This window comes from Juglans microcarpa x Juglans regia, chromosome 2D (assembly GCF_004785595.1).
Source record: "Juglans microcarpa x Juglans regia isolate MS1-56 chromosome 2D, Jm3101_v1.0, whole genome shotgun sequence".
Classification (NCBI taxonomy): Eukaryota; Viridiplantae; Streptophyta; class Magnoliopsida; order Fagales; family Juglandaceae; genus Juglans; species Juglans microcarpa x Juglans regia.
Genome location: NC_054596.1, coordinates 29,090,875 through 29,118,630, shown reverse-complemented (window position 1 = coordinate 29,118,630; position 27,756 = coordinate 29,090,875). Strand labels below are relative to the sequence as shown.

The window sequence follows — 27,756 nt, the reverse complement described above, 5'->3', positions numbered from 1 at the left end:
CCTAAAAGTTCTCCAAAGGCGATTAATGAAGCTATTGAGGTTGAATTATTTTGCTTGGCTGACAGGGGAGTGAGTGATGGAGTTGGGGATGATATTGTGGAATGTTCTTCATGTTGATCGATGTCAGATGTTGAGGTAGAGTTAAGGTTTGATGAGTTAGCAATGAAGTGCTTTGATTCGGATTTAGAATTGAATGTTCCGTTGAAGCATTTCAAGGGTACCAAAAACAAGAAACCTATAGTGGTCCTTAAGAGGACTACTCTACCAAAAATTTTTAGTGATGTTTAACATTCTTATATAAAATATTAGGGGAATTCATTCGTTAAAAAGTAGGCTTCGGCGTATTTTGAATAAAAATTGTCCCTCGGTTGTAGCTATCTTAGAACCTTTTTCTTGTTGCGAATAAATGTAGGCAATAGGCAAGGTGGATGTACTTGCCAAAATTTTGTAATAATGCAGTGGATGGTGGGAAGATTTGGTTGTTTTGGGAGAGTGGTTTGAATTTTGATTTGATCTCATCCTCGGACCAAGCTTTAATGAGTTGGTTTCACAGAGATGGTGTGCGGGTTTTATCAACTTTTGTGTATGCTAGCTGTTTTCAAAGGAAAAGGTGTGAATTCTGGTCATATCTTAATGTCCAAGACGCAGGCGGATGGCCTTGGTTTGTTGGCGATGATTTTAACATTATCCGTAGTAATGATAAGAAAGTGGGTTGTCTTTTTCTGGCCTCTAGTGCTAAACTGGAATTTAATTCTTCTACCAAGATTGTGTTTTGTTGGAGCTTCCTTGGGAGGGTCAAAGCTTGTCATGGTGTAATGGTCGATTGGGAGGTAGGAGGATTTGGGGGAGGTTAGATCGTATATTGGTGAATTCTGAATTCTTGGCATTATTTGAGCGTGCTCGGATGGAATATTTGTCCAGAACCATATCGGATCATTGTTCGATGCTTACATCTTTGCTGCGAGAAAGGAGTTGTGGGCCTAGACCTTTTCGTTTTCAACGTATGTGATGCTCTCATGAGTCTTTTTTGCATGTTGTAAAGGAATGTTGGGCTCTAAATGTGGAAGGTTGTCCTATGTTTAGATTAGTACAAAGCTTAAAGCATTAAAAAAGGCTTTACAAAAATGGAATGTAGAGGTGTTCGGCTGAGTGGAAGTGAAGATTAAAGCGCTTGAGACACGTTTATTGGAGCTTGAACAATGGGTTATTGAAAATTATTCCCAAGAGCAAGAGGCTGAATTATTATTATGCAAGTAACATCATTTAAAATGGCTTCATCGAGAAGAAGTTTTGGGGTGTCAAAAATCTCATATTAAATGGTTGAGAGAAGGAGATTCTAACATGGCTTTTTCCCATGCAGCGTTGCGAGTTAAGAAGAAATTTAAGGCTGTTGAGCACATGACTCTTGCTGATGGGCGAGTGCTGGGATCGGTAGAAGCAGTGCATGATGGGGCTGTAGAGTTTTATCAAGATTTGTTGACTACTTCTTCGGTGTAGTTTGATGAGGAGGCTTTGGGGTTGCTCACGCTATTATTTTAGAGCAGGATAATATTAATTTGTGTGCGCCTCCTTCGATGGAGGAGGTGAAGGGTGCTTTATGGTCCATCCCGCAATATAGTAGTCCAGACCCAGATGGATTCTTAACCAATTTTTTCATGGTTGCTTGTGAGATTATAAAGTAGGATTTGTTGATTATGGCTCAAAATTTTTTCAATGGTAAACTGTTGATAACATTTTTGGTGCGACCAATATTATGATGATCTCAAAGGTGGATTCGCCGGATGGCTTTACATAATTTTGGCCTATTAGTTTGTGCTCAGTGGTGTATAAAATTATGGCGAAGATTGTGGTGTTCCGTTGTCACCCTTTCTGGAGAAAATTATTTCTCTTGAACAAACAACATTTATTTGGGGGCTAGTATTTTTGATAACAGTGCTATTGCTCAAGAGTTGGTGAATGGGCTAAATCGAAAGTCGAGGGGGGGGGGGTAATGTGTTTTTTTTTTTTTTAAATTGATAATGATGAAAGCCTATGATCGGGTTAATTAGAGTTTTTTGTTGGAAGTATTGAGGAGATTGGGTTTTTCTAATAAATGACAATCCATTATTTTTAACTCCATTTCCTCTCCGATGTATTCAGTCATGTTAAATGGCTATTCTAAAGGCTTTTTTAAGCCTTCCCGTGGCTTTCGTCTGGGTGATCCTTTATCATCGTATCTTTTTATTCTTATAGAGGAGGTGTTGTCTCGTATGCTTCATAAACATCTTTTAGAGGGAAGTATCAAAGTATTTAATCCAAGCGGATGAACTGTGATTAAATGGTTTGTCTGCAAATAGTGGAAAGTCTTTTATTCGCCAACTGATGAGAGTACTTAATAGCTATGAAGTCATGTCAGGACAGTTTGTGAATTCTCATAAGTCTTCTATTTATTTTCCTTCAAATTTCTCTTTTGCCAAGAAAGTGGAGTTGAAGCGTTTAACGGGATTTGAGGAGGGATCATGGCCTTGTTCGTATTTGGGGGTGCCGCTGCATGTGGGGAGAATGACGGTAAGAATGTTCAATCCTTTGTTGTAGAGAATCCAAAAAAGCTTGCCGGATGGAAAAGTAAACTACTATCTTATGGGGGAAAAACCATTCTCATCAAACATGTTTTAAATACCATGCCGATACATTTGATGTTAGTGTTGAAGCTGCCAAAAGGTATTCTCAAGAGTCTTAAGTTGATTTTCTCAAATTTTCTTTGGGGTTTGACTTTGGATGGTAAAAGAAGGAAATGGGTTTCCTAGAGTAAGATTTGTTTTCCGGTTGAGGAGGGTGGTTTGGGCATTCGGGATCTCTCGGAGGTTCAAAGCTCGTACTAATGAAATTTGCATGGAAGTTATTGACTGGAGGTTCTTTGTGGTATGATTTCTTCCTAACAAAATATGTTGGTAATTCGCATATTTCGCTTGCGATGCTGGCTAATAAGGAGTCGTTTTCCTGGAAGGGGATTATGAGGCTCGTGCTGAAAGTCTTACAAATTCTAGATGGATGGTTTGTGGTGGTAATCTAGATTTTTGGTATGACAATTGGTTGGGAGATGGAATTCTTGTTGGTAAGTAATGCATAACTGGAGAGGATTGTTAGTTCTCAAGTAAGATTGTGTGAGGGACATGATATATGCATCTGGAAACTTTCGACTGATGGAACTTTTTCCACCAAGTCTGCTTGGCAACTAATAAGAAACCAAGGTGCTGTGTATTCATGAAAAAAATGGTTGTGGCAGCAATATGTTCCTAAGAATATGTCTTTCTTGTGTTGGCGAGCTAAACAACATGCTATTCTTGTTGATGAGGTGATTCACCTGTTGGTATTCAGATGGCCTCAAAGTGTAATTGTTGTGTCTCTCCTTAGATCAAAACGTTGGACCATGTATTGTGTGATGGGGACTTAGCGAGACAAGTATGGAATTATTTTGCATCTGTTTTCGGAATTAGCTTACCTCAGGTTTATGTATGGCAGGACGTAGTGAACATTTGGTGGTTTTGTGCGTCTTCATCATCATAAGTTGGTTGGTTTCGTGGGGCAATCCCAATTATTATTACTTAGGCTTTATGGCATGCTCGTTGTTCAGCATAGATGGAAGAAGTGGTGTTTGATTGGAGGGGCTTAGTTCATATGGTGAAAGGTTTTATTGTGCATATTTCTTTGTCCTTAGGAAGTTTAAAAAATTGGGCACTAATGAAAGTGTTATTCTCAAGGAATTAAACTACCCTATTGTGCCAGTTGTCTCAAAGCCTCCTAAGATTGTTGCATGGTCTCGGCCTACTCCAAGTTGGTTTAAATTAAATGTCGATGGCGAGTCATGTGGTAACCCAGGTATTTTGGGTGGGGAGGTGTAATTCGAGATGTGCATGGCTGTGTGGTTCCGGGCTTTGCTCATTCTTATGAGCATGGTACAAATACAGTAGTGGAATATCGTGCTTTTTTAGATGGATTGAGGATGTGTCACCAACTCAGTTTGAGAAATGTTTTGGTAGAATTTGATTCAAGTGTTGTGGTTGGTTGGCTTCTTTTGGGGACTTGCAGTTATTGGTATATTTGGGATTATTGGAATGAGCTTTTGATTCTTTCTTCTTTGATTGATATCCGAGTTCGTCATATATTCAGAGAGGCTAACATGGCAGCTGATTTCTTGGCTATGGAAGGGTCGAATGGAAGGGTAATGGATTTTTTTGGAGAAGTTTTTGGTCTGGGGCGACTTCGTGGACTTGTACGTACGGATAGATACTTGTACGTATAGATAGATGGGGCATACCTTATATTCGTCGTAAGTAGTTGTTTGGTTTTGGGGGTTGTTTTGTTGATGTATTCATGGTTTTCCTTCAACTGAGTGAGAGTTTTATCAATAAACAAAGGTGCCACCCTCGTTTATTGATGTATATATAAATACATATATATAAGTGTGTATCATGTATATTTGTGTGTGTGTGTGTGTATATATATATAGAAGAATTGAAGATTTATAAAATGAATATATGTTGAGAAAATCACAAACTTGAGTTGAAACACTTATTAAAAATAATGATATTTAAAAAAAAAAAAAAAAGAGAGAGAATGAGGAAACATATTTAAAGTTACAAAAAAAAAATTAAAATTATATAAATACATTTTATATTTTAGAATTAATTAAATACCATTTAGATTTAAAATTTAAAAAAATGCCATCTAAGCACAAGAAAATTACAAAAATAGTCCAAAACAGAATAGGGCCTAGAATGCTAATTCCAGTCGAAATGGTTGAAACTCACTGGAATGGGCCGGAATTTAGAGCAAAACAGAACGAGGAGATATAGTGTCCCAGATACCACACCAATGGAATGGAATTTAAAATTATGACTACTATGCCACTATACCCTTCTATAAACCTCGTGTAGTAGCTTGTTAGGCTAAGAACCCCTTAAGTGAGTTACTGCTTTCACATTGATTGTAGCTTCTCGAGACTTGCCCTAACCCGCTGGAAAGAAATCAAGTGCCCCAAATAAATAATTTCACTATAGCCAAACTTACATTTTGAGAGTTTGGCAAAGAGCTATTGTTGTCTGAGGGTCTCCAAAGCAATTTTTAGGTGCTCAACATGCTTTTTGTCACTCTTGTTGTACACTAGGATGTTATAAATAAATAAAAAAAAAAAAAAAAAAACCAAAATGAATTTTTTGAGAAAGAGCTTAAACACCTCATTCTTGAGGCTTTGGAATATTGAAGGAGCATTAGCTAGCCTAAAGGGCATAATTAAGGACTCGTAGTGGCCCTTGTGTGTTCTAAAAGCTGTTTTGTGGACATCATTTGGCTTGACATGAATATGTTGGTAGCTAGACCTGAGATCTAGCTTAGAAAAACCACTGACCCGTGTAGTTCATCCATGAGTTCCTCCACTATAGGGATAGAGAACTTATTCTTAATTGTGACCTGATTGAGGGCCCGACAGCCCACACATAGGCGCCACGTCCCATATTCTTTTCTGACTAGTAGTATAGGTGAGGAATAAGAGCTTTGATTGGGTTCAATGACCCCTGAAGCTAAAAGTTCCTTGACTATCTTCTCGATCTCATCCTTTTTGAAGTAGGGGTAGCGATAGGGCCTCATTGAAATAGGTTTAGAATAAGGTAGTAAGTTGATTGAGTGGTCATGGGACCTATGAGGAGGTAGCCACTTATGTTCCTCAAACACATCACCATAGGTGCCCAGCATCTGTTGTATTGGTCATACTATCCCTTCTTCTCCAGTTAACCCCAGTTCTTCAATCAATTGTAAGACCACTCCCTTAGCCTCAAACTTGTAGAATTTATTTAAGGAGCCCTCCTCAATTAGCTGTGCGGCTGCCAATCCCTTTATTTCAACAACTCCATTCTGGTAAGTGAAGTGCATGGTGGGTTTTCAAAGTTCCAAAGAATGGAGCCTAAGCCCTCAAACCACTATATTCTCAATACTATATCACAACCAACCAACACTAGAACATGCATCTCATCCACAAGATTCACCCATTGAATATTAAATTTGGTACACACACTTTTGCCTTCACCCAACAATTGTTCCACACTAGCCACCCTAACTCAGGCCCCTTCTCGTGATTAACTGGTAGCTACCCCTTTTTGCTATAGCAGGGTCCAAAAAATTGCATGTGCTGCCAGTGTCATTTAAAATAATGGCCCATTGGGATCCCGACTTCCCTTTTACCCTCATAGTCTGAGGATTAAGTGAGCCAATGATGGCATGTAATGCGATTTTTGGATTGAGATCTATGGAGATGAAGTTTAAGGACTCCACAATAGGATCCTGGTTCTATGTCTCCTCTTTTCCTTTCTCTTTAGTATCTTCTAGCACTTATTCCAGAATGTATAGCCTAGATTTTTGAACTTATGATTCAGGTTCCACTTGGAGTCACAATAGTAACACAATTGCTTCTCCCTCCTATCTTTCATTTGATGTTGGTTGATCTTTTGAATGGACATTTGGGTTTTAAATGGGCTCTTGTTATTCTCCATAGACAAGCCAAGTGGATTCCTTAATAACCTTGGTTCATTATAAGGTGCCAAGAGTCCCTTATGATATTTTCTGGTGAAGAGTTAAATTTTCTTTATGTATTTTTGCAAGGCTGTATGCAGTCATCAAGTTAGGGGGGTTAAACATCCTAATTGGGAGGAGAATATCATCTCTCAGCCCACTCAAGAAGTAGCTCAATTTGTTTGCTTCAGATAGGCCCCTTAATCTATTCAACAAGTTCTCAACATTTCCCTTGTACTCCTCTATAGTCCCTGTCTGCCTCAACCTAGTAAATGATTCCATGGGATCATTATATGCACTAGTGTCCGAACTTTACCAGCAAGGCCCTAACAAATGACTTCCAATCATTGAACAACCACATTTCCTCCATATTTTGAAACCATACTAATGTCTTGCCCTCCATGTGGAAGGAGGCAAGCCTTAATGTATGATGAGGTAAGGTATTGTGGAAGGCAAATACGTGATTTACCTTGTAGAGCCAAGCATTGAGATCTTCCTCGTGGAAGGTTGGAAAATCCACCTTCACAGATAGGTCAGCATTTCTCTAGTCTGTCCCCCTGAATTCCCTGTGGGCATATTAACCCTAGAAGATGATTCTTCTTGCCACTGACTCAGATTCTTTTTTTGCAACTCTAGAGTCAACGCGGCTAGCTAGTTTACCACCAAATCCGATTGCCTCTTCAAGACCAACATCTCGGTTTCAAGATTTTTGAACCATGAATCATTGGCTTTCTACATGGCCATCATCTCTGCTTCAAGACTTTTGAACTGTGAATTAGTGCACTTCTTCAAAGCATTCAAACCCTCTTGCAATTGGTTGTGATGTATTCCTTCAGCTATTGCTTTACAGAGCAAGGGATTGGTATCTTTGATACCAACTTGTAACACTCCTGTTAACTTCAATGGAAATTGTAATAGTAATTTCTCACTTAGAGAGTGAGAGCCTCCAAAAGTTACGAGAGCATGAAGAAAAAGAAGAAGAAGAAGAAGAGAGGAAATAACTATTATATTACTTTTTGCATAAAAAGCACTAGTGTTGCTTCCTTCCACTATATTGTTCACCCCAACGACAACAATTAACAGAATGCTTAACAAAAGTGGTCCAAGCCAATAGACGTTTTACATCTCAAAGGAAATAATAAAAATAGAAATGACAGAAGTAAAAACATAACTAAAACTAATTGAAATCTTCTAGCACGTCTCCTTTCGGTGCTCCCTAGCTTAACGATCCAAGGGTCGAGAACTGAAACTAAGACTTTACTCTGACTTACACAGCTTACCCATCTCTTTACTCAAACAGACTCTTTTACTCTCATTCTTCTCTCCTTGGCTTCCTTCTGTTATTTCATGCTCAATTTCCTTCAAAGCTCGGTCTGTAACATTGGTAGGATTTTAGAGGAAACCTGAATCTTTTATAATTTTTAATGAAGTCCTAAAAAAAACCTTTGCAATTTTGAACATTGTTTTGGTGGGAGTAACTATTCTTCCCTCTCATTTATTCAAGTAACACCCTTAAAAGGGGTTACGGAGTTATATGATAAAAAAAAATGCTAACCATTGCAACAAACGAAAATCTTATTTCAAAACTAAAACCAATCCTAAAAATAAAGACAAGAGAAACATAATATTCCAAGAGCTGCTATAGAACGAAGCACATAATATTCAACTCCAATATAATTGTTCTTGTCCTCCCTCAAGGACAAAGTTAGGAAAAGTAAATTCATAACCATATGTAGGGTTAGAGGTGTAAAAAAAAGCTGGAAATCCAGTTGAATGGACCAAACTGGTGGACTTGTTTCGATCCGGTACTGATTTTTAAGAATCGAAGCCGGTCTGAAACCGGCTTGAACATAACCGAGCCCGTATGTATATATTTTTAATTTTTTTATTATATAAAAAATATTTTTTATATATTTTTTATATTATATATAATTTTTTATATTATATTATATGTTAAATTGCTAATTAATATAACATTAGTGTAACGTACAAATTAGCATGTGCCAGAAAGTTATATTTTCATCACATTCATTTGCGAAATATAAATTTCAGCTGTGAGGTTCAAATGAAAGTCTATTAGTTTTTTATGACTAGAAGCACCTTTCTATGTAGATGTTGTGGAGAAGTAATGTTGATGAGTATCATTGCTTTAATTATTGACTATCAATTGTAAATGATGCTTAGTATTACCACAAAAACCGACTCTCAAGTCAAGTAGTACTACACGTATAATTGATAAACCGAAAAAATTCCTAGCCAAAATTTGTCTAAAATCAGACCGGTTAGGCTCCTAGTCAGCTGCACTTTTTACAGTACTTGCAACCTCATTGACAACACAGTAGCCAGGGGTGCTACCTGCCTATACTCCCATGCACCCGCATGGACGGTGTGGTCATTCTCCGCCCACTCCCGGCCCCACCTTGAGCCACTGTTCGTTTGATCCCATCTAACGGACAGGGGGATTTTTCAACCCACTGCCCATACTTCGTATATTACACACAGATCTAACCCCAAATGCGGTGAGGAACGTCTTCCCCACGACCACGTCTTGGCCATGGATCTTGCAGAGGAACAAACGGCCAAGCTGTGACCGTGGGTTTGCACGCAGACCCACGTCTTGGCTGTAGGGCTCTGAAGACCCATAATGCTACCCACGACTCAGTTGTGACCATGGGTTGTAATCTGTAGGGAACGATGGCCATGGCCGTGGATCTCTTAGCCACAACCAGTTCAAGTAACACACGACCATGGGTCGACTAGAAGAAATCTGGAAGAAGGTGAGGGGGAGGAGGAGAGAAGGAGATGAAGAAGAATGGGAGACTTGGCCGCTGGAGGAGACGAAGAGAAGAAGTGAGTTGTGGGCTGCTGGAGGAGATGAAGAGAAGAAAGGGAGGAAGTGAGCAGCGGGAGACTTGGGGGAGAGAAGAATGAGGATAAAAGTAGAGTTTTTTTTTTTGCTTATATAGTATGGGGCGGGCGGGCGGGCGGGCGGGAATTCATACCACCCCACCCTCTTTTCATATTTTAAGATTTTGATCCGCTCGCTCACCTGATAATATAGGGTGGGTAGTTCACCCAGTAGCTTGTGGATGCAAGTGGATGGACTGGGTACAGGGACCCACCCACCAGGCCTAATCAGCGCTTGAGACTTCTCTAGCCAACACTAGCTAAATAACTCCCATGTAATTGACAACCTCTTGATATGATAGACAATATAGAGTATTTCTTTTATAATTTAATAAGATTGTCATCTCTGGACAATCTCACTATCAAAAGATTGCGTTTTGCTGCCTTTGATTAGACTTCCACTCTTAGGTTTTTTCTTCGTAGTTGAGTAGTAAACATAAGTGCACAATTGGTAATAAGATACATAGCCACTTCTCAAGAACTTCTAGAGGGGCAAGATTAATTTTACAAGAAACATTTTTTTTTTATTTATAAATGTTTCATTTATTCTAAATTTTGTCATCTTCAGTCATACAAATTAATAAATTATATTTTGAGTGACTTTATTTAAGTGGTTCACCTCAATTCATGTGATGAAAAATGATAAAATAAATAATGAAATTGCTCTTAATTTTACTCAAAAGCAACTCCAACTCCAACTCCAACTACAGATTCTTGTTAGAGCAGGATACCATCAGCAATTTCTTCGTATAACACAACCAATACCTTGGAGAGAACTAGCATCAAGAACCTCCAAAAACAACTTACGATCCTTGAGTGACTTCCATAAACTTCTTTGAGGAGAGGGTGCGTGCCTCTTAACTCTCTTATGGTGATGACTGGTGCAATTAATTGAGTCTGGCTTTTCAAACTTTCTCAACATCGACAACATCTATGGTTTGTCTAATGGTTGAAGGTTCTTCTTGGGTCAGAGGCTCCACTAGCAAAAGGAGAATTCTCAAGGAAACTAGAAACTTTCGGTGTCCCTACTACACACATTTTAAAACTTCAATGCAATGCATTTAAGCCGTCTGCACCATTAATCCGAAAAAATGTTACAGGACATATAGATGGTTTGTAAATGGTAAAGCATGAGACCGAAGCCCCTACAAACAAAATGGCGAGAGAGTTTGTTGCTGGTGGCCTGAGCCTACTTTTATTGGTGGCTTCAGAACAAACAACAGTTCAGGTGGAGATTCTGTATAGGATAAACTGGGTTGAGGCCCAAGGTAAAGGCGAGTCTAACTTTTTCAGTTACGTTTAGATGTTGAAGTAATCTCAGATGATTTGTGAATAATAGTAAAAAAAATAATAAATAATAGTTAAAAAAAGTAATGAATTGAGGTAGTCTGAGGCGAACTCATATCACCTAGCTTGCTTTTGTTTAAAGGCTGTCTTGTGTCTTTGGGCTTCGGCCGTGTTTTCATCCAAATAGGCTTATGCTTGTTTGTACAAAACTCTATTCAGAATGTAGCGACTGTATCAGGTCTTTCCTAGCATCTCTAATTAAAATTGACACGTGTCAATTTTGTATTTTGGCACACGTGTCATCTTATCTGATCATTATAATTTTTTTAAATTCTCATATAAAATATAATAAACAATTCAAAATTTTCAAATCTCAAAACAAAAATAATATTAAAAAATTATATTCTAATAATATTTTATTCAACTTTCATATCATCTGTGTAACCAAATCAAGCCTTAAACTAGGCCGACAAATGTTGAAGTAGAAGAAAAAGCTTCTATTCCACCAACCCTAAAGAAGTTAAAGCCTTCTGATGATGTTTATCATATTGAGCTTGGACAAGCCTTGTTCTCCTACCGGATGATCACTCACTGTTCAATAACAATGACAGTGGCAATCAATCATTTTATATGTAATTATGATGTTAAAAGAGAAATTGAAAAGAAAAGAAGCGAGAGGAGGAGAAGTAGAAAGAAATAGAGCCAATGGAATCCCAGCACAAGACAGCAGCAGAACTTCATCTCCAGAAACTAATTGGTGTAATATGTACAAACCAAATGCCTAACATAGGGCCAAAACAAAACTTTTATTGCAATGGCTATTGACAACTCATATACCAGGATTCCCTCAATATCATAATAACAAGTGTCAAGATAATTAAAATGTATGCTACACCAAAACAAGAAGAATCAAGTCAAGTTCTAATAACAGGACCCTTGTACCGCCCTCTCTGAATCACAAAGTTGTCAGGAGGTTGGAATTCTTCTAACCAAGTCACACCAGAGACCGTGGTCCCATTCAACTGAAAATCACCTGCATTCCAAGAAGAAAAACAAACAAAAAAAATTACTACTATAGTTGAGCCGAATAATAAATCAGTTAGCAACTTCATAAAATCAGGAGAGGCAATTAAACAACAAATATAATTGAAGACAATACTTGATAATTCACATAAATTTTATACCTGGTAGATCCTTTCTAGGAGACTTTCGGAAATAAGTGCAGTGTCGTCCATGTTCAGCAGAGTACGGTGGAGAAAGGATGTCAAATATAGCACAGGGAGTTAGAGCTCGGAAACTATGGATATTGCCTCCACTAGTGGGATAAAGAACTGTTGCCGGACAGGGCGCTGTCATCTCAATATCTTTAGCAAGGTTTGCAGGTCTTGCTGAAAAACCACCAATTACAACTTGTAGTGTAAAGCTAAAATTGCAGATTACACGAGAGAGAAGATGAGAAAGGGGGAACTGAAGAGGGTAGGGACATTAAATAAATTCAACAAAAAGCAGATATCATTTTTCTTAAGTATAGTTTATTAGAAAACAAAACACAAATTATATATAGCAGTTGTTAATAATGCATATTATATGTGTATATGACAAAAATTGGTTATAACATATACTATAGATACATAATTTTATATGTAATATGTGCATGCATGCCTGCATACATGTAAATGCATAAATTTTAAATGTTATATACGTATGTATGTATGTATATAAAAGCATAAATACAAATATCATATCCAAGTATAAGATTGCAGTGTGTAAGCATTAACATAATAATTATACAATTAATAACAAATTCAATCATAATATATTAACTAATTAGAATTTTAGACAATATATTCTAATATTTTTCAATCTTTATACAAGATTGCTCTTTCAGAAGGTGAAGCTTTTGAGTACGAAGGCCTTTAGTTTATTAAAGTTGTTGCTTACTGTCTATACCATATAGTCCATTTGATTGTATTTACAAATTATAATTGTGAGTATAAAACAAAAATAGTCTGCGTACTTGTAATTTTGGATAATTGATTGAATATTTTGAGTAATTAATAAAATTTTGTTATTTTGAGTTTTCTAAAACTCTACTTTTTATATCTTGTGCTTGAAAAACTAAAAAAAATGATAAACGAGTTGAGTCGAGTCTCAATAGAGCAATGGACCTGAGTTTTAATCAAGTCTCGAGCAAAGCTCGAGCTTGGCTTTAGTATAATTTACCTGAGCTTGGATAGCCACAAATAAGGTTGTAATCAATCCAAGCCGAGTCGATCTTTTGGGTTTTTGAGTCAAGTTCGACTCAAATAACTTGATCTCGAGCTAGGAGCTCGCTGAGCCGGGTTCGAGCTGATCAAACACGAACTCGAGCAGAGTTGAATCTTTTTTTTTTTCTAACTTTGCCAGTGCTCTTTAACGAGCTCGAGCCAAGTCGAATTATTTCTCGAACTTTGCTCGTTTTCTTTTAAATATTTATTTATTTATTTTTGAATGAATTGAATAATTAAAAATCCAAAATTATAAAAAATATTAAATTTAATAAAACTTTTACAACTAATATATAAACTCTATATTGAATTATAAGATTATAAAAATTTGATGAGTGCATTTCTTATATGGTTCCTACATTGTAGTATGAAACTACCAAGCCCTCCATACGAACTATTATACATATTATAAAATAACTACTATAATTTAATCACTTAAGTACTTAATTAACTAACGTATAACTATGGACTATATTCAATATATAGGCATAAGTAAGTGAGTTGCACGTTACACATTTAATTATAAAGATTACTATACTTATATTATTAAATTTAATATGTATACATACATATCTATATATATAAGAATATTAATATATAGGACTAAATTATATACTAATATTCACGAGTTGATATTAGTATATAACTCAACTCAACCCTCTCGATCCAGCTTTTTTAGTAATTTACTAATCAAGTATGTGTCATTTAAATTTAATTGATATAAAATTTAGTAATTTAGAAAACTTTCACATACTTGAACCGGCTAAACTTGAGTTGTGTCATTTACTAAAAGAGCTGAGTTGAGTTTCTGCTTTCACGATCGAGCTTTTTTCTCACGAGCCGAGCTCGGTTCAAGTTTAGATGAGCAAGTATCGGGTGAACATTCACGCAGACTAGTTCAATTACAGCCCTAGCCACAAAACTTGAGTTGAGCTTGAGCTTGGTTCTAGTATAATCAAGCCAAACTCGAAAAACCACTACTCGTTTAGACTCAATTTAATTACAGCTTGAGCCTAGGCACAACTCAAGTACATAGGGGTTATACATAAGGGAACACCTAGTTTAAGGCAAAGTGGGTAATGTTATGGACCATAGTTCACTCCTACAAAGATTTAAACATGGAAGTTTTTAACTTTGGCAAGTTGCACACCTTCCAAAGACACCACATTAAGCACAAAGGAGCCATCCACCCAACATCTACACGCATTTCCACTTGGACTGCTAACCCAAGCAGCCATTAACTCCACCACTCATAGTGTCATCACCCATTCTGTTCCCAAAAGGTGGAAGAACTCAGGGCCGTAGCCACTTCACAATGAAGCAACAAGTGGTTGATGGTTTCCTCACTTTTCTCGCAAATACAAAACCAATCCATCACCACTATGTGCCTATTATCCATGGTTAGAATCTTACTAAGCCATTGCCCGTATAGACAATGTCACTCTTGAGAAAGCCTTGTTCTGCCATGTACTTTTCCGGGGAAAGGAACATCAAGCCATAAGATCTGACCACAAACTAACTCCACCCATTCTATCCTCATGGTTTGACCTCATCCTTGGTGGCTACAAGAGGTTGACAAGCAAAAGACCAATTCCACTTCCCAATCCTGCACTAAACTAATGAAGGAGATTCTCCACTATGCATAGCCATTCATAACCTAAAAAATTCGACCATTGATGCCTCCTTGCAAGAATAGATTTTGAACATTTCTGGGTAGATTTCCTTTCGATCCCAATCCCCTCACCACGCATCATGCCAGAAGTTAGTTCTAGACCAGTCCACCACCTCATACATGATGGACTTGGAAAATTTTCCCCATCCTCGGTGAATGTTTTTCCACACCTCCACTTTGAAAGGTCCATTGACTACATTAGAGCACCATCCACCCCACATGCTCCACATGCTTAACTTCTATCACCAATTACCGTAGAGCCTCTCCTTCCATTGCATAGTGCCACAACCATTTTCCCATTAATGCCTAAATAAACACAAGCAAGTTTTTCACTCATAAACAAACCATAAGAGATCTCTCCTTCCATTGCATAGTGCCACAACCATTTTCCCATTAATGCCTAAATAAACACAAGCAAGTTTTTCACCCACAAACAAACCATAAGAGATTGGAGCACATCGTTGACCAATTAACTAGGTAATGTGTGGGCTCGCCCTCCACACTACCCCATAGGAAGTCCCTTTGAAGCTCTTCAATGTGCTTTGCCATACCAACAGTGATTGGAAAGGGGGACAAAATATAAGTCTGATCAAAAGCTTTTGACAAATTAACCACTTTCAGCCAACCGGTTGCCTTTCCATTTTCTCAAAAACACCATCCCATATTGTTGTTTCCTAGTAAGATGTCCCCAAGGGACGACCCAAATACTTCATGGGCAAAGGAACCAGCCTACAATCGAGGATAGAAGTCACTATCCCAATGTTTTCCCTATCACCAACCGAGACTAATTATGATTTTGCCAAGTTTACTTTCAAACTTGATACAACCTCAAGCATAGAAACAAGCACCATAAATACGGAACTACTCTTGGTCATGCTCATATGATATCAATGTCTCGTTCGCAAAAAAGAGACGAGCCACAGGCAGCCTGTCCATGTTCTTTTGCTCCACTGTTTTTTTCTTACTTGTAAAAAACACTGAGAAACTTAATAAGAATCCATCATCCACCGATGCACATAACATTCCACTTACGTTTTCCATGACCACCACAAAGAGCAGAGAAAATAACGATGAAGCAAACTAGAAAAACAATGAAAAAACACGAGGGTGCACAGCTAATCAAAACTGAGAATCTCACATTGAAAATACAATGTGCTATCTGCTCACCACTTAGCCCAAAAACCACATCTTCTAAAAAAGTACAACAAAATATCCCAATTGACGTGGACGTACGGCTTCTCTAAATCGACCTTACATAACACCCCAAGGATCCATGAACAAACTTCGTCGTCTAGAAGTTCATTACTAATTAGGACCGGGTCTAAAAATTGTCTCCCTCCAATGAAAGCATTATAAGCCCTGGTTATCACCTTCTCAAATGGCTTTCACCTTGTTAAGAAATTACCTTGTAAACAGCTTTTGCAAGACTGAGGGTTCAAAAATCTTTTATCCCAATTGGTGAGAAACATTCATTAGCTCTGTCTTGATTACCTCCCAACACTTCTTAAAAAGGCAATAGACAAGTCGTCTAGACCTAGTGCCTTCTCGATGTTAGAGCTTGCAAGACTTCAGGGATCTCGCATTCCTCAAACCATGGTTCCATGCAGTTTGACTCCTCATACAAATAGCATCAAAATTAAGAACATCCAGTTTGGGGCACCAGTTGAACTGTTCAGAGCAAAAGAAAATTATAACATTTTACGATGTACTCTCTTACCTCTGAGTGGTCTGATGAGACAAAGTCATTGACCATTGGGGCTTCAATACAATTATTTGTCCAGCTCGAATTAGCCAATCGGGGAAAAGATTTAGTATTTATGTCCCCCTCCCTCAACCAAAGTGCCCTTGATTTCTATCTCCAACTCCTTTATTCCATAAGGATTGTTTGCTAGAGGATAAGGCTCTCTTCTTACTTATCAAAAAAGATAAGGCTCTCTCTTCTGCAATCTCATCAAGACCACATATTTCATTCAATAGCAGCCTTTTCCGGTTTTCAACACAACCAAACTCCACCTCATTCCATTTTCTCAGATCTTGCTCCAAGGCTTTCAACTTGCCTGTTAATACAAAATGAGGGGATCCATAGTAGCTGTGGGACAGCCACCACTGCTTCAATTTTTTCACGAAGTCCTTTGCTTTTAGCCACATGTTCTCAAATTTAAAGTACCTTTTACTATCACCATCACAGTCAAGTGGGGACATTAGAAAATATTTCCATATTGACATTGCATTTGGTTGTGTATATAGGAGAGAAGGGATTTTTTTTTTTTTTGGGGATAAGTGGAGAGGAGAGAAGGGAAAAATGAGGAAACAAAGTGGGAGGAATAAGCATTGCTATTGTTTCATTATAGCAGGGCATGAAAAATTATTTGGGCAGACACGATTTTCATTTAGGCCCACAGTTTTTTGACTGCCTAAATCAGGTAAAATGGAAGGGAGAGAAAGCAGCTTGTACTTGCCAATAAACAAAAAGACTGAATTAAGGGAAGCCTATCAGGTACTAAAACCATGGCAGGAGGGCCTTTTGATCTACCAATAAAGAGAACAATTGGCACTTTGGCCCCCTTGGCAATATGAAGAAAAAAACAAGGGTTGAAGTTTGGACAATATTTCTTATATGAGAGCATGTATGTCAATATATATATATATATATATATATATATATATATAAAATATGCTTTCCCTTCTATTCACCCAACAAACCAAACTGGAGAAGAACACATCTTCTGGATTTCTCCTCTTTATTGAAACATATAAGAGGGGAGCCATTTTCCTCTTCCTTCCCTTCCCTCTTCCTTCCTTTACTCTTTTTTTTTTTTTTCATTAACCTTTCCAAAATGCAGCCAAGCAGAATGTGAGCGTCTGCTCAAGGAAGTGGATCTATCCATCGCACATTGCTCTTTGAAGTAATTTGTCAACAATCTTGCCATTCCTCACACAAAGGAAGACCAAAAATATCACAACAAAGTCATTATTTTGACAATTGCTAGGACTAGAAACACGCGAATCTATTGATGAAAACTTGGAACCAAAGGAAGAAATAAACAGCTTCTTTATGGTTATATATCACTCAAACCCCTCCTGAGTTAAACCTATAAACAATCCAAACTCAAACATGCTAACATGTTAATGAGAAGGCATTGTACAAAGGGCTTGACTTATATATGCTCTTCATATAAGGTTGTGATTAGTGTGTCTCTAAGCTTATGAATATTGTTATCAAGATATCAAAAACTTGTGGTTCTACCTGATTATCAGTATTATCACTAAATTGTTTTATCTATGCATTTATTATTTTGTTTGTAAATGTATAAATCAATTATCAAGTTCTTAAATAAAGTAAGAGGTTTGCAATAAGCTCTTTCAAAATCGACTATTTGTCCCTCTATTTAGAGGTGTTCCAAAAATTTCTTTGATCGAGTAAATAGCCCTATGAACGAATGGATTGAAAATGTAAAGATTTGTACAAGTTATACCTTTCATCACCACTTTGTGTAAATATAATGTATCTGATCAAACATGCATAAAACAACTTCACAATGAACTTGATAAAAAAATCTTGTAAATAAGCTTGAGCTATGAAGCAAACTTTAAAATGTAGCCAGCTTGATGACAAGTTTTAGCTTGTCTCGAGGTTGATATACAAATAAACAAACAAATCTTTAATCTTTAATACTTGCCTCGTCTCTAGTGTCATGAAAGTTTCTCTTTTTTTTGGATAATGGTGTCAATAAAGTTTTTATGCACACAAGTGACTTTATAGAGCTTACATACTAAGCGCAAAGCTCAAGAGTATGTCTGATTGAAGTAAAACACACATTTCTAAAATAGACGTATTAAATGCCATTCCTTTTTTTTTCTTTTTTTTTTTAGCATTTCTAAATATATAAAACACGTTTCTAAAAGTCACTTTTGTTCTTAGAGCCTACAAGACAGGAATGGATACCATGCTTTTTTCCCTGATGAATATTGATTAACAAAAAAAATCAATCCCTTGTTTATGGGCGAGACAGTGCAAACAAAATGATATGGTTCTTGTTGTTGTTTGCCCGTCATATCTTTTATTTCCATATAAATCTGTTTTTAAGGTAAACATTATCATTAGTCCATTTTATATACTTTCGGAAAAAAAAACTCGAAACCTCATATACCCAAAAAAAAGAGGGGTAACAAGTGTAAATGATGTGGTGCCTAGAAAAGTTGGTGGCTTCTTCTAGATTTTATCCCTCAGATTTAGATGAATAAGAGAAAAAACAATTGCTTGTGTGGTGGAAGACTTTAAAAATAAAGGTGGCATAGCTACTTAACCCTTAAAAACTTAATTTAGTTATATATTTTGAAAAAAATAAAACCATTATTTGTGCTTGATTTTTCACAAAAAAGTGGATTCTTTGTTTTATTTAATCATGCAAGTAATTACGTGCTTTGTTTTTGTTTTTTTTGGTTACGGTGTCCGGGAACAAAGTCCCGACTACTCCTGGGGGTGCACAAGCCCTCGGTAAGAAGTTTCCCACAAGTGCACATAAGGTAATTTAAGGAAAAATCCCCTAGTCTGATGGCCCCTAGAAATTATTTGCACCCAAGAGGATTTAAACCTAAGACCTAGAGGGAACATTACCACCAAGACCATGACCTTTACTACTTAAGCCAACCCCTAGGGGTTACATGTGCTTTGTTTAGGGTAGAAAGCACTTGATTTATCTATTTACTATTTGAGATTTAAGCACACCTAGGCACACTATTAACAACACGGCTCGAATCGGGATAAGTGCAACTCTAATCATTGGTAAAACGGGGCTTCACAAGTCCAAGTGGACTCATGTAACATTGACAAAAGGGTGTGTCTCAAAAATCACGTGCATCCTTATGGGTTTGGGTACCCAATACACACGGATCACTACTATGCTAACATATGGAATACTCTCCTATGGGATGGATAGTCACCAACATCATAGTTAGAATGTATCAACTCCTTGGTTGTCCAAATTCAGCCTTGTAAAACTGTCTCCGTATCTACTAAAGCTGAGTTGCCAGTTTGGCGATCCACTCGGCCGGTTTGAATCAGAGCAGAGGTAGGTATCATCACTCTTACCGTCCGGCCTTCTATCTGCTTTCTTCTATTGATTGATAGCGAGGAAGCCAACCGCCAAGTAAAGGTAGATATATGTGACATATTTATGGGGAAATAGTTATGGAAAATATAATAGGAGGACAAAGTTCTTCTCTTCTAATATTTTCTCAAACAACATATTGCTTTTTGTCTACTTAATGGAACATTAAGGCCCCGTTTGGATACAAGAAGTGTTTTATCTCATCTCATCATTACAACTTTCTCAAATTTTCACATAAAATATAATAAACAATTCAACTTTTTCAAATCCCAAAACAATAATAATATTTAAAAATAATATTCTAACAATATTTTATTCAACTTTCAACTTTCATCTAAAACCATCTCATCTCATCTCACTATTCAAACCGCACCTAAAAGTTCATGACTAGCTCTAATTGTGATCTCAACTTTTTCATTTTAACGTACAAGTACTTCAGAAACCGTTCTAATTAGCAACGATTGTTGTACAAAGCTGTGCCAAAAAAATAAAAGCAAAGTTCATAGCTTGTGATCTACAAAGATGATATTACACAAATTATTATGATTGAAATTCAACATAAAGTAAGGCAGCATGTTTGTAAGCAATATATTAACATCAGAATAAAGTTAGCCATGTGACTACCGGCCAAGAGCAACTAGCAGGAATGACTATCCAAAATTATCTAGAAGAGCAAGATATGCGAGATTGAAAGGTAGGACAGGCTAACATAATCAAGTAGGAGTGACATTATAAATAGAAAACCTTGCAAAGGGTCAGCAGGCCCAGGTGCATCAAGCCAGTCGTATGAGTTAACATATAGTGTGCCATAAACAAGCTTGCTCAACACAGTCATTCCAGGATGGTTATGAAGAGGTATGATAGAGGAAGGTGGCATGCAGAAGATTCCTATCTGCACAAATTATTAAATAACAGTAACTAAGCAATAAGTTTCCAATTATCTAATTCTTAAGTGAAACTTTCAGGGAATATATATGGTGGATTTGAAACTTAAAATTCTCAAATTAAATGTAGCTTCCAAGTCAAATTCTTCAAAACTCAAATTTGCAATGGATAACTTATGACTTAAGGCATGTGCTTACAGAGAAGCTGTCACACTCGTGTAAATGCAAGTATTTGATGGGTGGCATTGATTGATTGCTCCCATTACGCCCTTTTACAGAACCTGACCAACTGCGTATCAGTTGTGCTTCCTGTTCGAGGCCTACATCAGAAGGCTTGATTTTGTCTGAAATAAAATCATGTCTAGGGTTAAAAGTGAAAAACTAGTACAAAATGGGGGTGATGGCATTATGAGAGCTCACACTTTATACACTCAAAACAAAATAGAAAGGAAATAAAAATCAGCAACATCATAAAGACGTGATTTAGAATTTGACATGGGCATCCAACATATTCATAGTAGGAACTCCACTCTTAATTAAATTGCTACATTATACATGAATAAGTATATAAAGCACAGCAAAGCACCAATATACATATTGATAGTAGCCACTTATATATAGAGTAACGACTTTTTCAGTAAAGTTTTGAAGAGATGTAGAACTACTAGCATCCAACAGTTAAACCAAAGCTCATTTAATAAAAAAAGTCTTGGAAACACCAATCTACGAACATGAAAAGTTGCATCATTATAAAACACACACAAGCATCCTCAAACAGATTGCAAGTCTCAAATGAGAACAGTTTGATCTTGTTTGATATACCCAAACACCTTCACCAAAATAAGAATGTTGCTATCCACTAGCAGTGCATCTTGATAAGCCAGAGGCCTCACACTACTGTTAACAGCCTTGTAAGAAAAATCCCTATTTTATAACTTCTTTTGTAATGAAGCAATCATCGTATGCACGCATCACAAACACAATAACCACATGGCATGACTTTTATTGGCTTATTCAGCCTCATATTAGACACTGACACCATGTCAACGTCCTACCAATACATTTACTGATTAATCAATGGTACACTCTTTACTTATAAAAAAAAAAATCAATGGTACACTCATGACCACAAAATAATTAATAGAATGAAACTGAACACACATAAACACCAGCATAAATCCAAATACCAAAAAAAGATCTTTCAAATGAAACATGTGAAAAATCAGCAGTTTTCATAAATGTTTTTTCTGTCGATTTTTTTTTTTTTCCTTTTTGGATAGTATTAGCTTTATTGGGGAAGAACAAGCAGAGCCCCCAAGGACATGGGAAATGTGACCCTCAAACAGAATACTACTATACAATATGACAAGTACAATCTGCACATGATTACGAAAGAAGCTAAGACAAATGTCAAAAAATCCCAACTTGGTTTGGAGCATTGGGAAAACATACCAATACTCCAATATAGAGGAACTTAAATTATCATTTTCCAATATGTTTCTACAGATGTTCTTATAATATAGCATAAATCAAGAACTGTATCGATGACGGCTATGCCATTGGAAATTTTCGAGAGGGATCTCCCATCAAAATTTCATACAGGACAATGGAAGCAGCAGGCAGCTTCTTCCATACTGGACAAAAGTTGTTAAAATTTTATGACATCAATACCACCAATACAGCTTGAACATGCCAGAGATACATGTGCCTATTTGTGTCTGCCAAACTAGAGTGGACCAATTCTTGGTAAACCAATATGTTAGCTTTAGAAGCGTAAAGCCAATAAAATAATTTTCGAGGAAATCACTACTTTGAAAATGTGTTGTACTTTTCAAAGCGCATCTAATATGTTAAACATTCCAATTAATAGCAATGTAAATTAGCTAATGAGAACATTAAGCTATAAAATCCAAGTGCATTTTATATAAGCTCGAAAGTATACACAAGGCAACAAGAAGATCCTTTTTGTAATACCTAACATAGCACAAACTTTCTCAAGAGCTTCTTCCGAGACAGGTCCATTCGGGGAAAATGACGCTTTGCAAGTATTATAAAGTCTCTGTATAAAATATGGCATCTTGTAAAGACAATGCCAGCTTAGCTGAACAAAATTATCAGTAAGCTGATAACACCTCTGCAAGAAAGTTGCTATTGATTGCAATGACTTCCAACAACACAATTGGGCAAAATTTGTATCTTACTCTGTGTAACAAACACACAGTAAAAGACCTGCGTTGGAATTATCTCGTCCTTCTCTGCCTCTCAAATTCATGAGCACCTATTGAAACAAAAATTAAAATCAAAGTAAGTGACATTTCATTTTAAGATCAATATTCCCAGAACTTAAAGAATTCAATTGCCATGCAATTTATTTTTGGACTAAAGCATAGAAATATATAACATAAAAATGCTCTAAATTTATTTTCGGTTGCTCAGAATGGTAACCCACGAAGGATGTTATCAAGGTTTTCCCTTATAACCAGATGAAACCATGAATTGCCCAGCCACCAAAAGGGAAAAAAAAAAAACAAACAAATAAACCAGCCAACCTGCAAAACTAATTGAGTACATTGAAATACTTTCATCTCGGAAATTTTCAGGTATCAGCAACCCAAAATAAGGGGCAAATGAAAATATTTGAGGAAAGCCCATTTTTGTCATATTGATATGGTTAACAAAAAACAAATTGGAACTTTGCCAAATTGAATAATATTTCGAAGAAGAAAGCACATGCTGGATCAGAACCTGAAATAGCAATTGAAAGACCCAGCAACCAAAAGCAGAGACAGAGAGGAAGAGTGAGAGCCTTAACGAAGGTGAAGAAGCAGGAGTGGGAGGTGAGGAGGGCAATGAATTGGGAAGCGAGGGATCGGGACTGAGCCGAAAGAGGATCTTGCACACGTCATCACCTCACGAAACTACCGCTTACTTACGACATTGGGCCTAAAAACATGGGGATCCGACAGGCAAGTTTTGTTTTTTTTAATTTTTATGTATTTTTTAACACTTATTTTTAAATATTTTAAAAATAATTCATAACATTATTAAAAAATAATTATTTAATCATTAAATTAAAAAAAACTACTGTTGAGAGCTCTTGTGTGTGGATTTAGCATTTTTTAAACTAAAAAGCGATGACAATTAATATTGTTTCGAATACGGACTGTGATACTCGAATTGAGAGATCTAATCGAGAAAAATGATCAATAAATATAAATGCATTTTTTTTTCTTTTCAATATTTTTTTATATATTTAAAAAAATACAAAATATCAATTTACTAATAATTATTTCCTTAATTATTAAATAAAAAAATTAAAAATTTAATCGATCACTTTTATCGATCATTTTTATCGATTCAACTATTATTTTCCTTTGAGTAATATGATTATGAAAAAGAAAATGTTAGAGACACCGAGAAAATGATAACACCGAGAAAGTACATATATTATTTGTACTGATTAATTTTTTTAATATTTATATTTGTTTATTTTTTGGTTTCGTGTTTTTAATTTTTTTGTATTCTTTTAAAAGTAACCACACAAAAAATGCTTTTAATGAAAAAACAAAAACAAAACTTTTAATACCATGCGTACAAACTTACAGAGTCTCGGTAGACTTTGTCGTGACCGTAGTACTATCCATATGGAAAATTATATAAATCTAGCTATTTTATAAATTCTATATATTTTTTAATAAAGTAGTATTATTTTTTTAAAAATTGAAACTTATCAAAATAGAAAAATTATGTAAACTCAAACAATTATAATAAATTTTTTATATAAAAATAATAATATGTTGTTGAACAGATGTGTAAAAGTTGTAAGTATAGGAATTAAGGATGGCAATATATGACACGACCCGTTATCCAATATAAATACAACACGATAAAAGTGGGTTAGCATTTAGTCTTAATGGGTTCAGATCAAAACGAGTTAACTCGTTAAGACACGATTGCTTAACACGTCACTAACGGGTCAACCCGTTATGACCCGTTAAGAAAATAAAATTTACGTTTATACCCTTAGACCTAAAACTCAAAAAACCCCAACTCTAACACTTTTAACCCACGTCGCCTATCGCCCACACAGAGTCACGGATCTTCAACCTTAACTTCGTTGCCCACGCAGAGTCATGGACTCAGGCCGCCCGTCGCTCGTCGCCCACACCCCGTCGTCCATTGTAAGTCAATCTAACCGAGATTTTTCAACACATTTACCTATTGTTTGGTTGTCGAGAGAAAAGAAGATGAAAATTTCCTTTGCATTTAAACGTTGGTCTGGGGGGAATTTCCTTGTGTCTCCAACAATTGTGTGATGTTGATTCGAAATCTCTGGAGGTCGGTTGCTGTGTGAATCAGCTGATAATCTTAACAACCAGTGAGATTTAAGTCAACTCAACCAATGTTTTTATCCATAGGATTAGATGTTTAACAAACCCTGTTTTTGTTTGTTTAGAATTTGTTTATATTTGGTCACGCAACGCACAAATTATGGTAAAATGGCATCATCCATCGTTTTCCAGGACAAATTTATAATTTTTCTCTTAAGAAAGTTGCTTCTCTCTTCCATAGATGATATATTTAAATATTTATATAAAATAAATCAGGTCAAACGGGTCGTATTATGTCGTGTCTGTTCAACCCATTAACATAAACAGGTTCAAACAAGTCGTATCGTGTCGTGCCGTATCGTGTCAATTTATTTTGTATTCACTAAAGGGTCATAGTGGATTGTGTCGTGTCAACCCATTATCTTATTATGTCGTGTTAGAGTTTGAGATTTTGATATGAAATCCTTAACGGGTCGTGTTTATGTTGACCTATTAAGTATAATGTACATACCTTGACACGACACGAATACGACTCGTTAACACAATTTGCTACCCTAGGGATAGAAGGGGTCACCCATTGTGTATATAAAGAGGGGTCATCCAAACCCCTTCGCTCAGCCCCAATGAGCAATGGCAACTCACACATTCTAACTTGCTCGCTTGCTCTCAGTCGCTACAAATTAAAGATACCTTCTTAAAAATAACTAATTTTATTTCACATCTCTTAGCCACTTTCCTTCATTCTTTCTTTTGTTTTCTTTTTTTCATCAAAATCATTCAACACTATAGCACGGCATCTTCATTATGGGCATGCCCACGGCCTATGCCAAAACCTTGGTCATGGGTCTCCCATGTGCGGAGAGCCACGAATCTTATGCCATCATGGCACGTAGATGTTTTGTTTTGATTAGAGTTTGATTTCGAATCTTACAAGCCGATGTCATGTGTTGATTGGGTCTAGAAGGATAGTTTGTGTTGATCTGTTGACTATGTGAATGACTGAATGATTGGCTGGGCCACCTGCCTGCTTGATACATGGACAAAGTCGAGAACAATGCGAGGGCGAGGAAGGAATCTGCCATGAGGAGTATTAAGATTAATTCTTAGTATGCATATCAGATGTTTGATAGAATGTGTAAAGGAAACTTTTCATTCTGAAATATTGATTTTCCTTATAGTTTTGACCCTTTGTACATCCATATATATAGACAATATTTACAGTAACTAATTTTTCACTTTTCTTGGATCTGTTGACACTTATCCTTTCATAAAATTATTCTCAATTCTAGATTGTTTAGTTTTCCCCTGCTGTGCTTCTTTGTTCTCTATTGCGATGTGTGTATTGCTGCTGTTGCATATTCCTGCAATATTTGGTGGTTTGGTGCTTGTTGTTCCTACAACATTCGGTGTTATAGTGCTTGCCATGTGGTCTTCCTTAACAGCCCCCCTCGATCCAAGTGACACTTGTGAAACTTTGATACTTGATTGAAGAAGGTGAAAACGTGCTGCTGACAAAGGCTTTGTGATGATGTCAGCCAATTGGTCTTTGTTGGACACAAATGACACCTTAAGAGTCTTTGCCGATACCCGGTCCCTAACAAAATAGTAGTCAAGTTCTACATACTTGCTACGAGCATATAAAACTGGATTAACAGATAAATAAGTTGCCCCTAGGTTGTCACACCACATGGTTGGTGGATCATCTAAGAAAATATTAAGTTCCTTAAGAAGTGATTGAATCCATAAAATTTCACATGTGGCATTGGCAACTGCCTTATATTCTGCTTAATAGAGGATCTTGCAATGGTTAGCTGCTTTTTGGAGTCCCAAGAAATAAGATGAGAGCAAAAAATTACACAAAACCCGCCTGTGAATTTTCTATCATCTAGGCAACCCGCCCAATCAGTATCGGAGAAGGCCGAGAGAGAGATTTTGGAAAATTTAGCAAAATGAATGCCAAAATTTGAAGTAAGCCTATAATACCTAAGAATTCTTTTAACAGCTGTCCAATGAGATACTTTGGGATTATGCATGTATTGATAGACTTTATTTACAGCAAAAGAGATTTCAGGACTAGTGAAATATAAATATTGCAAGCTACCAACAATGGTATGGTATAGATGGGGATCCTTAAAGGAAGTGCCCTCAAATGCCGAAAGTTTAATGGAAAAGGACATGGGAGTATAGACAGGTTTGGCTTGATGCATGTTGGCTTGTCTAAGAAGATCAGAAATGTATTTAGATTGGATAAGATACAGCCATTAGCAGTTCTGGAAATTTCAATTCCCAGAAAATAATGCAATTGTCTTAAGTCCTTAACATGAAAAGACAAACTAAGAGCCAAAATAAAATCAGAAATAAGAGATAAACTAGACCCAGTGAGAATGATATCATCAACATATATTAAAACAAAGATCATATGTGCATCATGACGATAAATGAAAAGAAAAGTGTCCGATTTGGACTCTTGAAAACCTAGTGAACACAATTTGTTACTGAGTTTGGAAAACCAGGCCCGAGGGGCTTGTTTAAGGCCATAAATAACCTTCTTTAATTTGCACACATATGAGGGAAAATCAGGATGTATAAAACTAATGGGTTGCTGCATATAGACTGCTTCCTCTAGACACCATGTAAAAATGCATTTTGTATGTCTAATTGTTGCAGAGGCCAATTGAATGAAACAACAAGTGAAATCAATAGACGTATAGTAGTAGGTTTAACAACAAGGTAGAAAGTTTCAGTGTAATCTAT

General features: G+C 36.5%; 1 protein-coding gene across 4 annotated transcripts; it reads right to left on the bottom strand.

Annotated features, from left to right (window-relative positions):
* Positions 1–11,448: 11,448 nt before the first annotated feature.
* LOC121250341 (plant cysteine oxidase 5) lies at positions 11,449–23,634 on the bottom strand. Of its 4 annotated transcripts, none has more exons than XM_041149443.1 (7): positions 23,417–23,634; positions 22,873–22,949; positions 22,646–22,730; positions 20,870–21,015; positions 20,532–20,679; positions 11,922–12,125; positions 11,449–11,770 (listed from the first exon to the last, which is right to left on the bottom strand). In XM_041149443.1, exons 3-7 carry the CDS (start codon positions 22,650–22,652, stop codon positions 11,652–11,654), a joined length of 624 nt encoding a protein of 207 aa, XP_041005377.1. In that variant the 5' UTR covers positions 22,653–22,730; positions 22,873–22,949; positions 23,417–23,634; the 3' UTR covers positions 11,449–11,651. The 4 variants fall into 4 exon arrangements, with proteins under 4 accessions (XP_041005377.1, XP_041005378.1, XP_041005375.1 ...); XM_041149444.1 differs by having other exon boundaries at positions 23,484–23,626; XM_041149441.1 differs by having other exon boundaries at positions 22,646–22,949.
* Between the last annotated feature and the right edge of the window lie 4,122 nt (positions 23,635–27,756).

Excerpts from the sequence above, each read along its gene's own strand:
- LOC121250341 (XM_041149441.1), bottom strand. The coding sequence starts at position 22,748 with ATGCCATATTTTATACAGAGACTTTATAATACTTGCAAAGCGTCATTT. Across the intron at positions 21,016-22,645 it reads GAAAGTTTGTGCTATGTTAG|ACAAAATCAAGCCTTCTGAT; the intron begins GTATTACAAAAA and ends ATTTTATTTCAG. Across the intron at positions 20,680-20,869 it reads ACGAGTGTGACAGCTTCTCT|ATAGGAATCTTCTGCATGCC; the intron begins GTAAGCACATGC and ends TAATTTGTGCAG.